At 48.4% G+C, this 17,714-nt stretch overlaps 1 protein-coding gene across 1 annotated transcript in view; it reads right to left on the bottom strand.

Moving 5' to 3' along the window:
- rims4 (regulating synaptic membrane exocytosis 4) overlaps positions 1-13,885 on the bottom strand; it is a 320,346-nt gene extending 306,461 nt beyond the window's left edge. The window contains exon 1 of the mRNA XM_073062233.1: positions 13,565-13,885. Coding sequence (XP_072918334.1) covers positions 13,565-13,592 — 28 coding nt within the window. The 5' untranslated portion in view covers positions 13,593-13,885. The remainder of the gene's footprint in view (positions 1-13,564) is intronic.
- Between the last annotated feature and the right edge of the window lie 3,829 nt (positions 13,886-17,714).

The following is a 17,714-nucleotide window of genomic DNA, read 5'->3' as shown; positions in this document are numbered from 1 at the left end:
TGCTGCTAAGTTTTATGGATGGGAAATTAAATTTAACCAGAACTTATCTGCTCTTGCATTCAGTCTGAGAGATCTTACACATAGCATTGAAATTCTGAATGAACGCACCCTGTGGAAGATTGACTCTGTCAATAGCAACACAGCGAAACCATTCACGAACATATCCTTGACATGGTATTTCTGAAGGTGCATTCATGATGCTGCAGCAAATTTCAGTCAGAACAATAACTGATCCCTCACTCTGATACTCCAGGTAAAGTAATTTCATCAATGAATGCATCGCACACTCTCTATAGTTTGTGAAAACAGTGATGTGTTTCCAACACTTCCACTGACTCATAGCACAGGAGGGTAGCTATTCAATGCAGCAATCTCGTGCTGGCAGTCCCACTGGACTCACTCACCAGCTCTTGGCCCTTTTCACCCTGAGGTAATTTATTTTTGGATATTTCTGCCTCTTCTAAAAATTATTACATTTGCTTCCAACACCATTTCAGGCAGAATGTTCTAGATCACAACAGCTTGCAGCGTTTTCCTCATTTGGCCTGTCTAATTAATTTAAATCATGTTTATAATCAGTGGCCATTTTATCAGGTACCTCCTGTACTCTACTCCCAGTAATTAATCAGCTGCTATAGCCCATCCACTTCAAACTTCGATGTGTAGTGCAATCTTCTGCACACCAGTGTTGTAACGCGTGGCTATTTGAGTTACTGACACCTCCTGTCACTTTGAATTAGTCTGGCCATTCACCTCTGACCTCTCTCGTTAACCAGGTGTTTTCACCCACAGAACTGCCTCTCATTGGAATCAGTCTTGGTTTTTTTTTCCCACCATCCTCTGTAAACTCCAGAGACTTGTGCTTGAAAATTCCAGGAGATCAGCAGTTTCTAAGATACTCAAACCACCCCGTCTGGCACCAACAATCATTCCACAAAGTCACTTCGATCACATTTCTTCCCCATTCTGATGTTTGGTCTGAACAACAACTGAACTTCTTGACCATGTCTGCATGCCCATCCTCCAACTCACCCACCCATCCCTAAATTCCACACCCCACCTGCTCTCACACCCCTCCAACTCTCCCCCCAGCCGCCCTCGCGCCCTCCAACTCTCCCCCCAGCCGCCCTCGCGCCCTCCAACTCTCCCCCCAGCCGCCCTCGCGCCCCCCAACTCTCCCCCAGCCGCCCTCGCACCCCCAACTCTCCCCCCAGCCATCCTCGCGCCCCCCTCTCCTCCAGCCGTCCTCACACCCCCCCAACTCTCCCCCCAGCTGTCCTCACCTCCCCAACTCTCCCCCCAGCCGTCCTCACCCCCCCCAACTCTCCCCCAGCCGCCCTCGCGCCCAACTCCCCCCCAGCCATCCTCGTGCCCCCTCCCCTCCAGCCATCCTCACACACCCCCAACTCTCCCCCAGCCGCCCTTGCACCCCCAACTCCCCCCCAGCCGTCCTCACCCCCCCAACTCTCCCCCCAGCCATCCTCACACCCCCCCAACTCTCCCCCAACCCTCCAACTCGCCTTCAGGTACAAGTTTAATTATCAGTCAACCATACACACGTGTACAGCGTAACAAAACAGCTTTGATACATCCCACACGTACAAGGCGAAGATATTCAGCACAGCCTGATACGTTCCATGCCAAAAGGGCTGCAATGACAGGGGAGTTTGTGCAATTGCAGTACAGCACCAGCTGCAAGATTGGGATTTAAATCGCACCACCGTGCATAGGGAGTTTGTACGTTCTCCCCATGACTGCATCAGCTCCCCCAGGTGCGCCGGTTTCTTCCCACGACAGGTTAGGGTCAATAAGCTGTGGGCCTGATGCCGGAAGAATGGTGACACTTGTGGGCTGCCCCAAGCACATCCTCACTGATTTCACTGTCCGCTTCAATCCACGTGTGGCAAATGAAGCTAATCTCTACAACATTGCGATGTTTTGTGCCAGTCATTGCAACGTTCGATATTAACCCTCAATCCTTCTATTAAATTCTAGCATTTCCTGATTTACCCCACTCCATCAAACACCCTGTGAAACACCACGCACTCTCCTTGTAACACGGTTATATTTAGACTTTCAACAGGTGCCTGTTATGTAGGGAATTGAGGGATGAGGGGGCAGTGCAGAGGGTAAATATGAGGAAGTAGATCAGCTGTGATCTTGGTGAATGATGGAACAGTCTCGAAGGGCCAAGTGGACTGATTTTGTATTTATTCCCATGTTAAAGTATTTCCCAAGACAGACAAACAACTAATGTGCAATTTACAATAAAGTGTGCAAATACAAAAGAAATAATAATAATAACAAACAAATAAGCAATTAATGGAGAACATGAGATGAAGAGCTGTGGCCATTACAGAGACCTGGATGTCTCAGGGGTAGGAATGGGGGCTGAATGTGCAGGGCTTTGGATGTTTCAGAAAGAACGAAGTGGGAGGTAGGGAGTGGCATTGCTAATTAGGGACAGCGTCACGGCTGCAGAAAAGGAGAAAGTCATGGAGGGATTGTCTACTGAGCCAGTGTGGATGGAAGTCAGAAACAGGAAGGGGGCAAAAAACTTTTTTAAAAATAGAAAGCCACCCCACCAATAGTAATGGAGACATCAAGAAGTAGATAGGGGGTAGATTCTGGAATGGTGCAATAAATAACGGTTGTTGTGATGGGAGATTTTAACTTTCTTAATATGACTGGCATTCTCCTTAGCGCAAGGGGTTGAGATGGGGTGGAGTTTGTTAGGTGTGTTCAGGAAGGTTACCTGACACAATATGTAAATAAGCCAGCTAGAGGAGAGGCTACCCTTGACTTGGTATTAGGAAATGAACCTGGTCAGGTGTCAGATCTCCTGGCAGGAGAGCATTTTGGAGATAGTGTACATAGTTTACAAAGGATGTGGAAAATCTTGTTAAGAAGAAAAGAAAAACTTACAAAAGGTTCAAGAAACTAGGTACTGTTAGAGCTCTAGAAAATTACAAGGTTGCCAGGAAGGAGTTTAAGAATGAAATTAGGAGAGCCAGACGGGGCCATGAGAAGGCCTTGGTGAGCAGGATTAAGGAAAACTCCAAGACATTCTACAGGTATGTGAAGAGCAAGAGGATGAGCCGTGTGAGAATAGGACCAATCAGGTGTGATAGTGGAAACGTGTGCATGGAGTCAGAGGAGGTAGCGGAGGTACTTAATGAATACTTCGCTTCAGTATTCCCAGGGACAAAGACTTTGGCAATTGTGGGTGTGACTTACAGCAGACTGAAACGCTTGAGTATATAGACATTAGGAAAGAGGATGTGCTGGAGCTTTTGAAAAGCATTAAGTTAGATAAGTCACCGGGACCGGACAAGATATACCCGAGGCTACTGCGGGAAGCGAGGGAGGAGATTTCTGATTTCTGATCTTTGCATTATCAATGGGGATGGCAGAAGTACCAAAGGATTGGAAGGTTGCAAAATTTGTTCCCTTGTGCAAGAAAGGGAGTAGAGATAACCCAGGAAATTATAGACCAGTGAGTCTGACTTCAGTGCTGGGCAAGTTGTTGGAAGAGATCCCGAGAGGCAGGATTTATGAGCATTTGGAGAGACATAATCTGATTAGGGATTGTCAGCATGGCTTTGTCAAAGGCAGGTTGTGCCGTACGAGCCTGATTGAACTCTTTGCGGATGGAACAAAACACATTGATGAAGGCAGAGCAGTGGATGTAGTGTATATAGATTTCAGTAAAGCATTTGATAAGTTTCCCCATGCAAGGTTCCTTCAGAAAATAAGGAGACATGGAATCCAAGGAGATCTTGCTTTGTGGATCCAGAATTGGCTTGCCCACAGAAGGCAAAGGGTGGCTGTGGATGGCTCGTATTCTGCATGGGGATTAGTGACCAGTGGTGTTCCACAGGGATCTGTTCTGGGACGACTCCTCTGTGATTTTTATAAATGACCTGGATGAGGAAGTGGAGGGATGGGTTAGTTAAATTGCTGATGACACAAAGGTTGGGGGTGTTGTGGATAGTGTGGAGGGCTGTCAGAGGTTACAGCAGGACATAGATAGGCTGCAAAATTGGGCTGAGAAGTGGCTGATGGTGGTCAACCCAGATAAGTGTGAGGTATTTCATTTCAGGGGGTCAAATTTGAAGAATATAATATTAGTGGTAAGAATCTTAGCAGTGTGAAGGATCTGGGAGATCTTGGGGTCCGCGTCCATTGAACACTCAAAACTGCTGTACAGGTTTACAGTGTTGTTAAGAAGGCATTCATCAACCGTGGGATTGAGTTCAAGAGCCGTGAGTAATGTTACAACTATATAAGACCTTGGTCAAACCTCACGTGGAGTGGTGAGTCCAGTTCGGGTTGCCTCACTATAGGAAGGATGTGCACTATAGATAGAGTGCAAGGGAGATTTACTAGATGCTGCTGGATTGGGGAGCATGCCTTATGAGAATAGGTTGAATGAACTTGTCTTTTCCTCCTGGAGCGACAGAGGGTGAGAGGTGGCCTGTTAGAGATATATAAGATGATGAGAGACATTGATCATGTGGATAGCTAGGGGCTTTTTCCCAGGGCTGAAATGGCTATCACTTGGGGGCACAGTTTTAAAGTGCTTGGAAGTATGTACAGAAGGGATGTCAAGATATGTTTTTCACACAGAGAGTGGTGGCGCATGGAATGCACTGCCAGCAACGATTGTGGAGGCAGATACAATAGGGTCTTTTAAAAGACTCTTAGATGGGTACATGGAGCTTAGAAAAACAGAGGGCTATGCAGTAAGGAAATTCTAGGCTGCTTCTAGAGTCAGTCACATGGCCAGCACAACATTGTGGGCCAAAGGGTCTATAATGTGCTGTAGATTTCTATGTTCTATGAAAGTGGGTTGATAGGTTGTGGGAACAGTTCAGTGATGGGGCAAGTGCAGTTGAGCGAAGTTACTCTCTGGCTCGAGAGCCCGATGGTTGAGGGGTAATAACTGATCCTGTACCCACTGGTGAGAGACCTGAGGTTCCTGTACCTCCTTCCTGATGGCAGCAACCAGAGGGTGTCCTGGATAGTGGACGGGGGGTGGTCCCTGAAGATGGATGCTGCTCTGCCGAAATGCCGATGATTGTCGAAGTACTACGCACTCTTCCTGCAACATGGATAGATTTCAAACCACACTGGGAAGTCCCCCATCTCTCTCCATTACACTGTCACCTACACTCAACATCGCAATACATCCCTAACAGTACAACACTGAAGAACTAACACCACAAACATAATATTTAATGCCGTACAACATCATTATTATTGTGCAATCCACACAGTTCCCTCATTAGTTTCTGATAATATCCCACACTAGTGGGTATCAGAGCAAGACAGCAACAGAGAGGCACTGGGACAGGGAATGCTAATGGGAAAATCAGAAACAGACACCAGTAACCATGGGACAGGAGAGAAGACAAATGATGCCCAGTTTATGAAGATACATTTTGGAACAGAAAGTAATTGTCTCACAGTACTGTCTTCCATTTATTAATAAACTTCAAGAGAGTTTTAGAGATCTCAGAATGGTGTAGGACTAGAAGGGGTCATGGACTTGTGACTTGCATCACTGTCTGATACGGAGGGGCCAATGCACAGGATCAGAAAAAGCTGCAGAGGATTGTAGACTCTGCCAGCTCCAACATGGGCACTAGCCTTCTCGCCATTGAAGACACCTTCCAAAGGCAATGCATCAAAAGTGCAGTATCTGTCATTAGGACCATCTTCATCCTGGACATGCCCACTTCTCATTGCTACCGTCAAGGAGGCTGTACAGGAGCCTGAAGACAGACTCTAAAAACTTCCCCCAACAGCTTCTTCCTGTCCCATATCAGATTTCTGACTGGACATGAACATTTCCTATTTTCCCTCTCTTTTTGAATTACTTACTTAATTTATTTTTATATATACTTATTGCACTTTATATTTTTATTATGCATTGCAATGTACTGCTGCTGCAAAGCAACACATTTCAGGACACGTACTGGTGATATTAAATCAGATTCTGAATTGTGCCCCAAATATTATAACATGGGAAATATTTTAACATAGGAATAGATTCAAAATTAGTCCACTTGGCCCTTCGAGACTGTTCCATCATTCATCAAGATCACAGCTGATCTACTTCCTCAGAATTACCCTCTGCACTGTCCCCTCATCCCTCGTTTCCCTTCATAAAAAGGAATCTGTTCAAAATCAAAAGTAGATTCATTATCCAAGTACATACGTCACTATATACAATGCTAACATTCATTTTCTTGTGGGCATTCACAGTAAATCAGAGGGAACATAATACCGCACCAAACAGGACAAACAAATGATCAGTGTCCAAAAGACAATAAACTGTGCAAAAGAAAGAAAATAATAACAAATAAATAAGCAATAAATATTGAGAAAATGAGGTGAAGAGTTCTTTAGAGTGAGTCCGTAGGTTGTGGGCACTGCTCAGTGGTGGGGTGAATAAATTGAGTGAAGTTATCCCCACTAGTTAAAGAGATAGATAGATAGATAGATAGATACTTTATTCATCCCCATGGGGAAATTCAACTTTTTTTCCAATGTCCCATACACTTGTTGTAGCAAAACTAATTACATACAATACTTAACTCAGTAAAAAATATGATATGCATCTAAATCACTATCTCAAAAAGCATTAATAATAGCTTTTAAAAAGTTCTTAAGTCCTGGCGGTAGAATTGTAAAGCCTAATGGCATTGGGGAGTATTGACCTCTTCATCCTGTCTGAGGAGCATTGCATCGATACCAGCTTATTAAGACGTGAGGCGTCCCTCTTCTTAATGCTTCCTCCCCAACACGCCACCACAAAGAAGAGGGCGCTCTCCACAACTGACCTATAGAACATCTTCAGCATCTCACTACAGACATTGAATGACGCCAACCTTCTTAGGAAGTACAGTCGACTCTGTGCCTTCCTGCACAAGGCATCTGTGTTGGCAGTCCAGTCTAGCTTCTCGTCTAACTGTACTCCCAGATACTTGTAGGTCTTAACCTGCTCCACACATTCTCCATTAATGATCACTGGCTCCATATGAGGCCTAGATCTCCTAAAGTCCACCACCATCTCCTTGGTCTTGGTGATATTGAGACGCAGGTAGTTTGAGTTGCACCATATCACAAAGTCCTGTATCAGTTTCCTATACTCCTCCTCCTGTCCATTCCTGACACATCCCACTATGGCCGTGTCATCAGCGAACTTCTGCACATGGCAGGACTCCGAGTTATATTGGAAGTCTGATGTGTACAGGGTGAACAGAACCGGAGAGAGTACGGTTCCCTGCGGCGCCCCTGTGCTGCTGACCACCGTGTCAGACCTACAGTCTCCCAACCGCACATACTGAGGTCTATCTGTCAAGTAGTCCACTATCCAATCCACCATGTGAGAGTCTACTCCCATCTCCGTTAGTTTGTGCCTTAAGATCTTGGGCTGGATGGTGTTAAAGGCACTAGAGAAGTCAAGGAATGTAATCCTCACAGCACAACTGACCCCCTCTAGGTGAGAGAGTGATTTGTGCAGCAAATACGTGATAGCATCCTCCACTCCCACCTTCTCCTTATACGCAAACTGAAGAGGATCCTGGGCGTGCCTGGTTTGTGGCCTCAGATTTTGTATTATCAGCCGCTCCATGGTTGAGGGGCAATAACTTTTCCTGAACCTGGTGGTGTGGGTCCTGTGGCTCCTGTGCCTCCTTGCTAATGACAGCAGCAAGAAGAGAACGTAGCCTGGATGGTGGGGGTCCTTGTGGTGCTGATGATTGTAAGGTAACAACTATTCCTGAGCCTGGTGTTGTGGAACCTAAGGCTTGTGTACCTCCTGTTGGATGGTAGGAACATCTGAGGTGTGTTGACTTCAGTTTTGACTGAATTCCATGACTCAGTCCCCAGAGTACTTCTTCAAGAATTTACACGTGCAATACCTTCTACGTTAAGGAAAACCTCCCCACGACAGTCACACACTGCCTGTGACTGGAATCTCAGGAGAAACACCTTCCGTGCACCTAGTCTCTTGAGCCTTATGAGGACTTTGCACTCTCCATGACATTTTCTACACTCTGGAATTGGGCTTCCCAACCTTTTTTATGCGCCATGGACCAATACCATTAAGCAAGCGGTCCGTGGAACCTCGGCAACTCTACAGCCTCAATTTAATCATTTCTGGTTCAGCCTTGTGAACCGTTCCTACATCAAGTACATCCCTCGAGGCAAGGACACCAAAACTGTTCACAACACTTTAGGTGTGATCTCTATGTCCTGCATTATTACCTAAAAACAACCCTGTACTCATGCACTCAAATCCCCTCGTGGTAAATACTAACATGTCATTTTCCCTCCTAATCACATGAATTTGACTTTCAATAACTTCTGGTCAAAGACACCTCAGTTCCTTTAAACGTAAATGTTACAATCTCACCATACCCGAGAATGTGATGATAAATTCAACTTGAATCTCATCATTTAAAAAAAACTCAGCGTTTTTTGTAAGTATTCATATTTTTCCACATTACATTTCATCTGCCACACACTCGGCTTGTGTGTATCCCCTGAAGGTTTCATATATCCACCTCCCCACTCAATCCCTCCCAGCTCAGTACCATCAGCAGATTGAGAAATGCAACATTTGTCTCCATCCCCCCCCCCCCCAACTAAATCACTGACATAGATTGTAGAATTTTGGGGACTCAAGCACCGATTTCTGTGGCACTGCACTAGTCACAGACTGAGAAAGATCTATTCCCAAAATCTGATTTCTGTTCAATACCCAGTTCTCAAAGCACACTAGCATTTCCTCCCCAACTTCATGTGCGTTAACACCGCTGACTAATTCCTGTGTATGACTTTATAGAAAGCCTTTGGAAAAATCCAAATTCACCACATCTTTGTCTACCACATCCTCAAAATAATTCCAATAGATTAGTCAAACATGAATAAATCTTCATTAATCCGTTCTTACTCTGCTTAATCTTATCAATTTTTCCCAACGTATTTTTATCCTTCATTATAGATTTTACCTCCCACTGAAATTAAGCTAACAGGTCAGGAGTTCACTGTTGGATCTCTCCTTCCAGTCTAAGATCATGGGATCACACTTTCTGCCCTCCATTCCAGGGGGAAAGTCCAGTATATGTAGATATTCACAGCATCCATCAACTTCAAAGCCATCTGAGATGTAGATCATCATGTCCTTGGGATTTATCAGTCTCACCAACTGATCTCTTTACTAATACTCAATTCCCTCAGTTCCTCATTTCCCTGTCTTGCTAGAATTTTTGGCAGGTTTTATTGTGTCTTGAGAAAATAACACCAGGTACATTGAACAGCTAAACGGTATTAATCTCATAGACTGACGACAGAGAACCTGGACAACTGGTGGCCAATTACCATCAGACCTATGCTTCTGAGACTCTTGACAAATATCATAGCAGATGGAAGGGGTTTCTGATTAACACATTCCAGTGCAATGAAAACTGAAAAACACCATAGAGTCAAAGAGGCCAGAGAGAGATCTGGCAGTACAGGCCCTTCAGCCCACAATGTTGTGCCGACCTTTTATCTTACTCTAACCCTTCCCTCCTACATAGCCCTCTATTTTTCATTCATCCATGTGGCTATGAGTTCTTAACTGTCCCTAATGTATCTACCTCTATCACCTCCCCTGACAGGGCATTTCACACATCCACCTCTGTGTAAAAAAAAAACCCTACCTCTGACACCCAGTCCATAATTTCCTCCAATCACCTTAAAATTATTCCTCTTCGTATTGGCCATTTCCATCCTGAGGAAAAAAGCCTCTGTGCCTGTCCACTCAATCTTTTCCTCTTATCTAGTACACCTCTATCAAGTCACATCTCATACAACAATTACAGCACGGAAACAGGCCATCTCGGCCCTTCTAGTCTGTGCCGAACGCTTACTCTCACCTAGTCCCACCGACCTGCACTCAGCCCATAACCCTCCATTCCTTTCCTGTCCATATACCTATCCAATTTTACTTTAAATGACAAAATCGAACTCATGCTCATCTCAAAGAGAAAAGCCCTCACTCACTCAACCTATCCTCACAAGACATGCTCTCCAATCCAGACAGCATCCTGGTCAATCTCCCCTGCACCCTCATCCTTCCTATAATGAGACGATCGGAACTGAGAATACTCCAAGTGTGGTCCAACCAGGGCTTTATAGAGCTGCAACATTACCTCATGGCTCTTGGACTGAATCCCCTGACTAGTGAAGGCCAACACACCATATGCCTTCTTAATCACCTTAACAACTTGCAGGGATCTATGTACTGGTTTAATTGCTTTTTCCTTATTCTCGATTATAAATATTCCTCTCCCTGTAAGGAGACTTTCTTTGCCCTCTCTGCTTACCCTTTCTCCATGCCCACAGAAGCTGTAGTGAGTGTTGCAAAACTAGAACTCAGCCTGACCCCACCAGCATGTTATTTTTATTTACATGTCGATGGGGTATGAACATCACTCTCATTAGCAGAATACATTGCCCACCCCAACTTCTTTGAACTGGGGAGGCAGTGAAGAGTCATCGGTCAGTATAGAGTCACATCCAGGACAGGAGCAAGGATGGTGGTTCCCTCATTCAGAGGTCTGTGATGGACCAGATGGGATGTTACAGACATACCAACTGGTCACCCCCATTACAGGAGGGATGTGGGAGCAGTACAGAAGAGGTTTAGCAGGATGCTGCCTGGAGGGGATGAGCTGTAAAAAGGTGGCCAAAGCCGAGTTGTTTTCTTGGGACCTGACAGAGCTATATAAAAAATCATGGTGAGAGGCATAGATAGGGTAGGCAGTCAGAACCTCCTTTCCCAAGGTAGAAATATCAATTATACAAGCATACACATCTCTGATGAGAAGGGGAAAGTTTAAAGGAGATGTAGGGTGGGGGCAGTTTTTTTTTTTAAAGACACAGTGCGTGCGTGCCTGAAAGCGACTGCCAGGGCAGTGATGGAGGACAATGGGTAACATGAGCTGCAGGCTCAGGCATCTCCTTCATGGGTACCAGCCGCCTTCGCATCAAGGACATTTTCAAAAGGCGACCCCCATCACTCAGAACGTGCTCTCTCCTCACTGCTCCCAACAGGGAGAAGGTACAGGAGCCTGAAGACACACCTTCAACGAACAGTGTTCTTCCTCTCCGCCATCAGATTCCCCAAAGCCACACACAAAAATTCAGCAACAGATTCTTCCGCTCTGCCATCAGACTTCTGGGTGGACACGTTCGCCACCTCACTACTTGTTCTGTTTGCTTTTTGCACTACTTATTTAATTTAACCTTCTAATACATATAGACTTCTTACTGCAATTCAGTTTTCATTATGTATTGCGATGTACTGCCACCACATTTCAATGCTGGTGATATTAAACCTGACTGATATTACAATGTACCGTAGATTTTATGCATTGCACTGTACTGCTGCTGGAAAACAACACATTTCAGTCAGTGATCAGGAGAGCATGCAGAAGAGATTTAGTTCAACTTGACTGTGTTCCGCTCAGACGTTGTGGGCTGTAGGACCTGTTCCTGCGTTGCCTGGTCCGTTCCTACAGTTACAGACTATGAACACATACATTCAGTCCCTCATACCTGCACCACAATTCAATGCAGCAACCTCAGCACCTCATTCCCGCACAACTCCCATTCCCCGGATTCCCTCAGTACCCAATGAACCACACAGCCGGTTACCAAACCTTTGGTGCAGATTTGCCACTCCTCGGCCTCTCCCATTTTAAGTTCTGAATGGCACACCTCTCACTTTTAGATTTCCAACACTGGCATCCACCCCATCAAGCTCAGCAACATATTCAGGGTGCTTTGTTAACACCAGCTTCCTGTTCTCTACACTCCAGAGAGTAACAGAGACAGGGGAGACTGCAGATTCTGCCGGAATACACAGTCTACTGGAGGAACCCAGCGGGTTCAGCAAAACCATCAGCAGGTCAAGAAGACACTGCTCTGCCCGCTGAGTTCATCCACCAGAGTGTACACTGGTAGAATCTGTTTGTCCAGAGCAGGGGGTGCACACCCGCTAACTTCACCCACGGGTTATGGGAGCCACCCTGCCACGGTGACACATTGGGAGGGGCAGATGGTCTGGATGGAGGGGATTCAGCTGGTGAGTGGTGTAAAGGTGGAGAGGCATCAGGGCGGGGTGTAGATCACTCTCCTCGCTCCAAAACATTTCCTGTCAGTCAATTCCTCAGCTTCGGGGGTTACCAAGTACTTCGAAGGAGAGAAGTGGGAAGTATGGGGGGGGGGGGGGGTAGTGAGGGGGAGAGGGGTGATGGAAAGAGAGGATGATCGGGGCGAAAGGGAGAAACAGGGGTGCTGGAGAGGGGACGGGGATGGGCCCACCCACCCACCATAACGGGATGCAGATACCAATTCACCGGATCAGACCAGGGTGCAGTTCCGCTGTCTCAGGGTCGGGCGTCTCTCTCCCCCTCTCCCCCACCCACGCAAGCCCTTACTGACCGTCCACACTCTGCCCAGCCCGTAATAACTTTATCAAAGCTAGACACACATCTCTAACACTCGCTGTCTGAACACGCCCCGGCGGAGGGAGTGCGGACTCCCGGATCAAACGAGGTGTGACAGCCGCTTCCGAGACCCACATCTGAGTGTCCCCCACCCTCCCTCTCCTCCCGTCCTCACCCCTCTCGTCTCACGCACTCGCTCCGACTCCTTCACAGCCTCCTCGTTCGTCTCTCTATAATTTCGTGAACGAACTCTCCCTCCTGCTCCGTATTGATGATTCCCTTCCCTCTCCCCTTATCCTCCACTTCCTCCCCTCGACACTCTCGCCTTCTCTGTCCATATCCTGCTCTCCCCTTCAACCTGACCCTGCATCCCTCTGTCCTCGCCTCTCCCCGACATCTCCCGCCACTTCTTTCTCCAACTCTCCTCTCCTCGCTCCCCTTTCTATTAAAACTCCCTCTTTCTTCTCCTCCTCTGCGACCCCGCTCACTTCACTCTCCCCGTGACCACCGCTCACTTCACTCTCCCCTGTGACACCCCCTCACTTCACTCTCCCCCGTGACCCCACCTCACTTCGCTCTCCTCGCTGTGACCCCCTCACTTCATTCTCCCCTCTGTGACCCTCCCTCACTTCACTCTCCCGTCTGTGAATCCCCCTCACTTCGCTCTCCCCTCTGTGATACCCCCTCACTTCGCTCTCCCCTCTGTGATACCCCCTCACTTCGCTCTCCCCTCTGTGATACCCCCTCACTTCGCTCTCCCCTCTGTGAATCCCCCTCACTTCGCTCTCCCCTCTGTGATACCCCCTCACTTCGCTCTCCCCTCTGTGAATCCCTCTCACTTCACTCTCCCCTGTGATACCCCCCCCCCACTTCGCTCTCCCCTCTGTGATACCCCCTCACTTCGCTCTCCCCTCTGTGATACCCCCTCACTTCGCTCTCCCCTCTGTGACCCTCCCTCACTTCACTCTCTCCCATCTCTGAACCCCCCCTCCACCCCGCCTTTAATCGACCCCTCCTGTCCCTCTCTCTCCCCCGGCCGCGACCCCGGCACCTACCGGCGTCGTCCTCGTCGAACGAGTTCATGCAGGGGAAGTAGATGGCGAGCGCCTCGAACGAGGCGGACAGGCTGATGCGGCTCTGCGACCTCTGGATGTTGAAGGCTCCCGGCGCCAGGTCGGTGGCGGCCGGCGTCTTCGCCACTCTCGGGGGCGCATTTTTCACCCGGAGCACCGCTCGCGGCGTCTTGGCAGCTGTTGGGGGGTCGGGGAACGCCGAGAAACGTCTGCCTGCCGAGAGCCGGCGGCCAGGGGTCGCGCCGAGCCGAGCCGAGCCGAGCTGAGCGAGGGCGGGGTCGCTGCTTCTCTCCCTCTGCCGACTCTACCTGTCCTCCCAGACCGTCACATCCCCCGGCTCGGCGTCCACCTCCCGGTGCTCACTCCAGCATTGATGGGATGCGGGCGGGCGAGCAAGGAGGGGGCGGCTGGGGGTGGGATCCGCCGGCAGCTGACGTTCGCGCCGCCAATCGCCGGCCGGCGGCAGGGGTAAACGGGACTGGAGAGGTGGGAGTCACTCCGTGAGGGACCGCCTCTTCTCGGCGACGCCTCAGTCGATGGGGTAACTGGACGCCCTACACCTGCCATGTGTGTCTGGATCCGTGTGTACGTGTGGGTACTTGTGTATGTGTGTACACGTATGTTCATGATTGTGAGTGCACGCATGTTCTGTGTGCGTGTGGTCCTGTTACATGTGTGAGAGTGCGCATCACGACAAAGGCACCAGACTAGAATTGGAGACGGGTCCAGTATCAGTGTCCTCTCAGGACAAATTCCTGCCCCGTCGCCTCCTCTCCCCCGACAAAGTCCAATTCTGGGTCAGTCTCGCAAAGCAGCGTTCAGTCAGGGGACAGTGTTCAACCCCAAGACAGTCTCCTAGTCCAGGTAGTGTACAACTCTGTGCCAACTCCTCTCCCAGCACAGTGTCTAGCCCTGGGTCACCTCTCCTCTCTCAAGTCAGTGTCCAGTCTTTGGTCAGTCTCTCCTACGCCACATTCCTGATCACCCAGCTTCTGGTCACACTAAACCATTTCCAATAGATGCAACATTTTGACCACCCACCAGCCCAACACCTCTCCCAACACAAGCACCCCACAAGTCCCAAAGGACCCAACACCTCTCCCAACAGAACCGTCCCACAGTGAGCCAAGTAGGACAGCACCTCTCCCAACAGAACCGTCCCATAGTGAGCCAAGTAGGACAACACCTCTCCCAACAGAACCGTCCCACAGTGAGCCAAGTAGGACAACACCTCTCCCAACAGAACCGTCCCACAGTGCGCCAAATAGGACAGCACCTCTCCCAACAGAACCGTCCCACAGTGCGCCAAGTAGGACAACACCTCTCCCAACAGAACCGTCCCACAGTGAGCCAAGTAGGACAACACCTCTCCCAACAGAACCGTCCCACAGTGAGCCAAGTAGGACAGCACCTCTCCCAACAGAACCGTCCCACAGTGAGCCAAGTAGGACAGCACCTCTCCCAACAGAACCGTCCCACAGTGAGCCAAGTAGGACAGCACCTCTCCCAACAGAACCGTCCCACAGTGCGCCAAATAGGACAGCACCTCTCCCAACAGAACCGTCCCACAGTGAGCCAAGTAGGACAGCACCTCTCCCAACAGAACCGTCCCACAGTGAGCCAAGTAGGACAGCACCTCTCCCAACAGAACCGTCCCACAGTGAGCCAAGTAGGACAGCACCTCTCCCAACAGAACCGTCCCACAGTGAGCCAAGTAGGACAGCACCTCTCCCAACAGAACCGTCCCACAGTGAGCCAAATAGGACAGCACCTCTCCCAACAGAACCGTCCCACAGTGCGCCAAATAGGACAGCACCTCTCCCAACAGAACCGTCCCACAGTGCGCCAAATAGGACAGCACCTCTCCCAACAGAACCGTCCCACAGTGCGCCAAGTAGGACAGCACCTCTCCCAACAGAACCGTCCCACAGTGCGCCAAGTAGGACAGCACCTCTCCCAACAGAACCGTCCCACAGTGAGCCAAGTAGGACAGCACCTCTCCCAACAGAACCGTCCCACAGTGAGCCAAGTAGGACAGCACCTCTCCCAACAGAACCGTCCCACAGTGAGCCAAGTAGGACAGCACCTCTCCCAACAGAACCGTCCCACAGTGAGCCAAGTAGGACAGCACCTCTCCCAACAGAACCGTCCCACAGTGAGTCAAATAGGACAGCACCTCTCCCAACAGAACCGTCCACAGTGCGCCAAGTAGGACAGCACCTCTCCCAACAGAAGTATTCAGAGAACCTCCTGAGAAACTGGGATATCTTTACAACAGCTGAGAGAGCCTGTACTATCATACAAAATGGAGAGGGGTGGGTGGAGACCCTGAGCAAAGGTGGAAATACTGAACAGCTCCACTCCACTCTAACAAGCTCCAGTTTCCCCATCCATTCTCCTCACCCTCCCCATCCCAAAGACGTGTAGGTTGGTAGGTTAATTGCCCGTTGTAAGTTACCCCTAGTGTGGAGGTGAGGGGTAGAGTCATGGGGGAACAGAGGAGAATAAAAATCTCTGAATGTCCACTCTATCTGTGCTTCATATCATCTTAGGTTCAAAGTAAATTTATTAACCAGGTACATATATATCACCATGTACAGCTGTGAGATTCATTTTCTTATGGCATACTCAGTAAATCCAAGAAGCATAATAGAGTCAATGATAAACCACACCCAACAGGATGGACAAATAACCAATGTGCAAAAGACAACAAACTGTGCAATTACAAGAGAGAAAAATAATAATAAATAAATAAACAAGCAATAATTATCGAGAACATGAGATGAAGAGTCCTTGAATGTGAGTCTATAGATTGTGTGAACAGTTCAGTTATGGGGCAAGTGAAATTGAGCGAAGTTGTCCTCTCTGGTTCAAGACCCTGATGGTTGAGGGTTAATAACTGTTCCTGAACCTGGTGGTGGGAGTCCTGAGGCTCCTGTACCTTCTTCCTGATGGCAGCAGTGAGAAGAGAGGATGTCCTGGGTGGTGGGGGTCCCTGATGATGGATGCTGCTTTCCTGCCACAGTATATTATGTAGATGTGCTCAATGGTGGACAGGACCAGGCTGTATTCACTACATTTTGTAGTAGTTTCCATTCAAAAGCATTGGTGTTTCCATAGCAGGCTGTGATGCAGCCGGCCAATCTATAGAAGATTGTCAAAGTTTTAGATGTCATGCCGATTCTTCACAAACTCCTGGGGAAGTCGAGTTGCTGCTGTGCTTTCTTCATCATTGCAGATACATGCTGGACCCAGGACAGGTCCTCACACTGAGGAATTTAAAGTTGCTGATCCTCTCCACCTTTGATGCCACGACTTCCTAATCGGAAGACCACAATCTGTACGGATTGGTGATAACACCTCCTCCTCCTCGCTGATACACGTCAGGGGTGTGTGCTTAGCCCACTGCTCTACTCTCTATACCAATGACTGTATGGCTGGGCATAGCTCAAATACCATCTATAAACTTTCTGATGATACAACCATTGTTGCTAGAATCTCAGATGGTGACGAGGGGGCGTACAGGAGCGAGATAGGCAATAGACAATAGGTGCAGGAGAAGGCCGTTCGGCCCTTTGAACCAGCACCGCCATTCACTGTGATCATGGCTGATCATCCACAATCAGTACCCCGTTCCTGCCCTCTCCCCATATCCCTTGACTCCACTATCTATAAGAGCTCTATCTAACTCTTTCTTGAAAGCATCCAGAGAATTGGCCTCAACTGCCTTCTGGGGCAGAGCATTCCACAGATCCACAACTCTCTGGGTGAAAAAGTTTTTCCTCAACTCCGTTCTAAATGGCCTACCCTTATTCTTAAACTGTGACCTCTGGTTCTGGACTCCCCCAACATCGGGAACATGATTCCTGCCTCTAGCGTGTCTAATCCCTTAATAATCTTATATGTTTCAATCAGATCCCCTCTCATCCTTCTAAATTCCAGTGTCTACAAGCCCAGTCGCTCCAATCTTTCAACATATGACAGTCCTGCCATCCCGGGAATTAACTTCATGAACCTACGCTGCACTCCCTCAATAGCAAGAATGTCTTTCCTCAAACTTGGAGACCAAAACTGCACACAATACTCCAGGTGTGGTCTCACCAGGGGCCTGTATAACTGCAGAAGGACCTCT

Source organism: Hemitrygon akajei, chromosome 11, assembly GCF_048418815.1.
Source record: "Hemitrygon akajei chromosome 11, sHemAka1.3, whole genome shotgun sequence".
Classification (NCBI taxonomy): Eukaryota; Metazoa; Chordata; class Chondrichthyes; order Myliobatiformes; family Dasyatidae; genus Hemitrygon; species Hemitrygon akajei.
The sequence above is the reverse complement of the archived record's forward strand: the minus strand, read 5'-3'. Positions and strand labels throughout refer to the sequence as shown.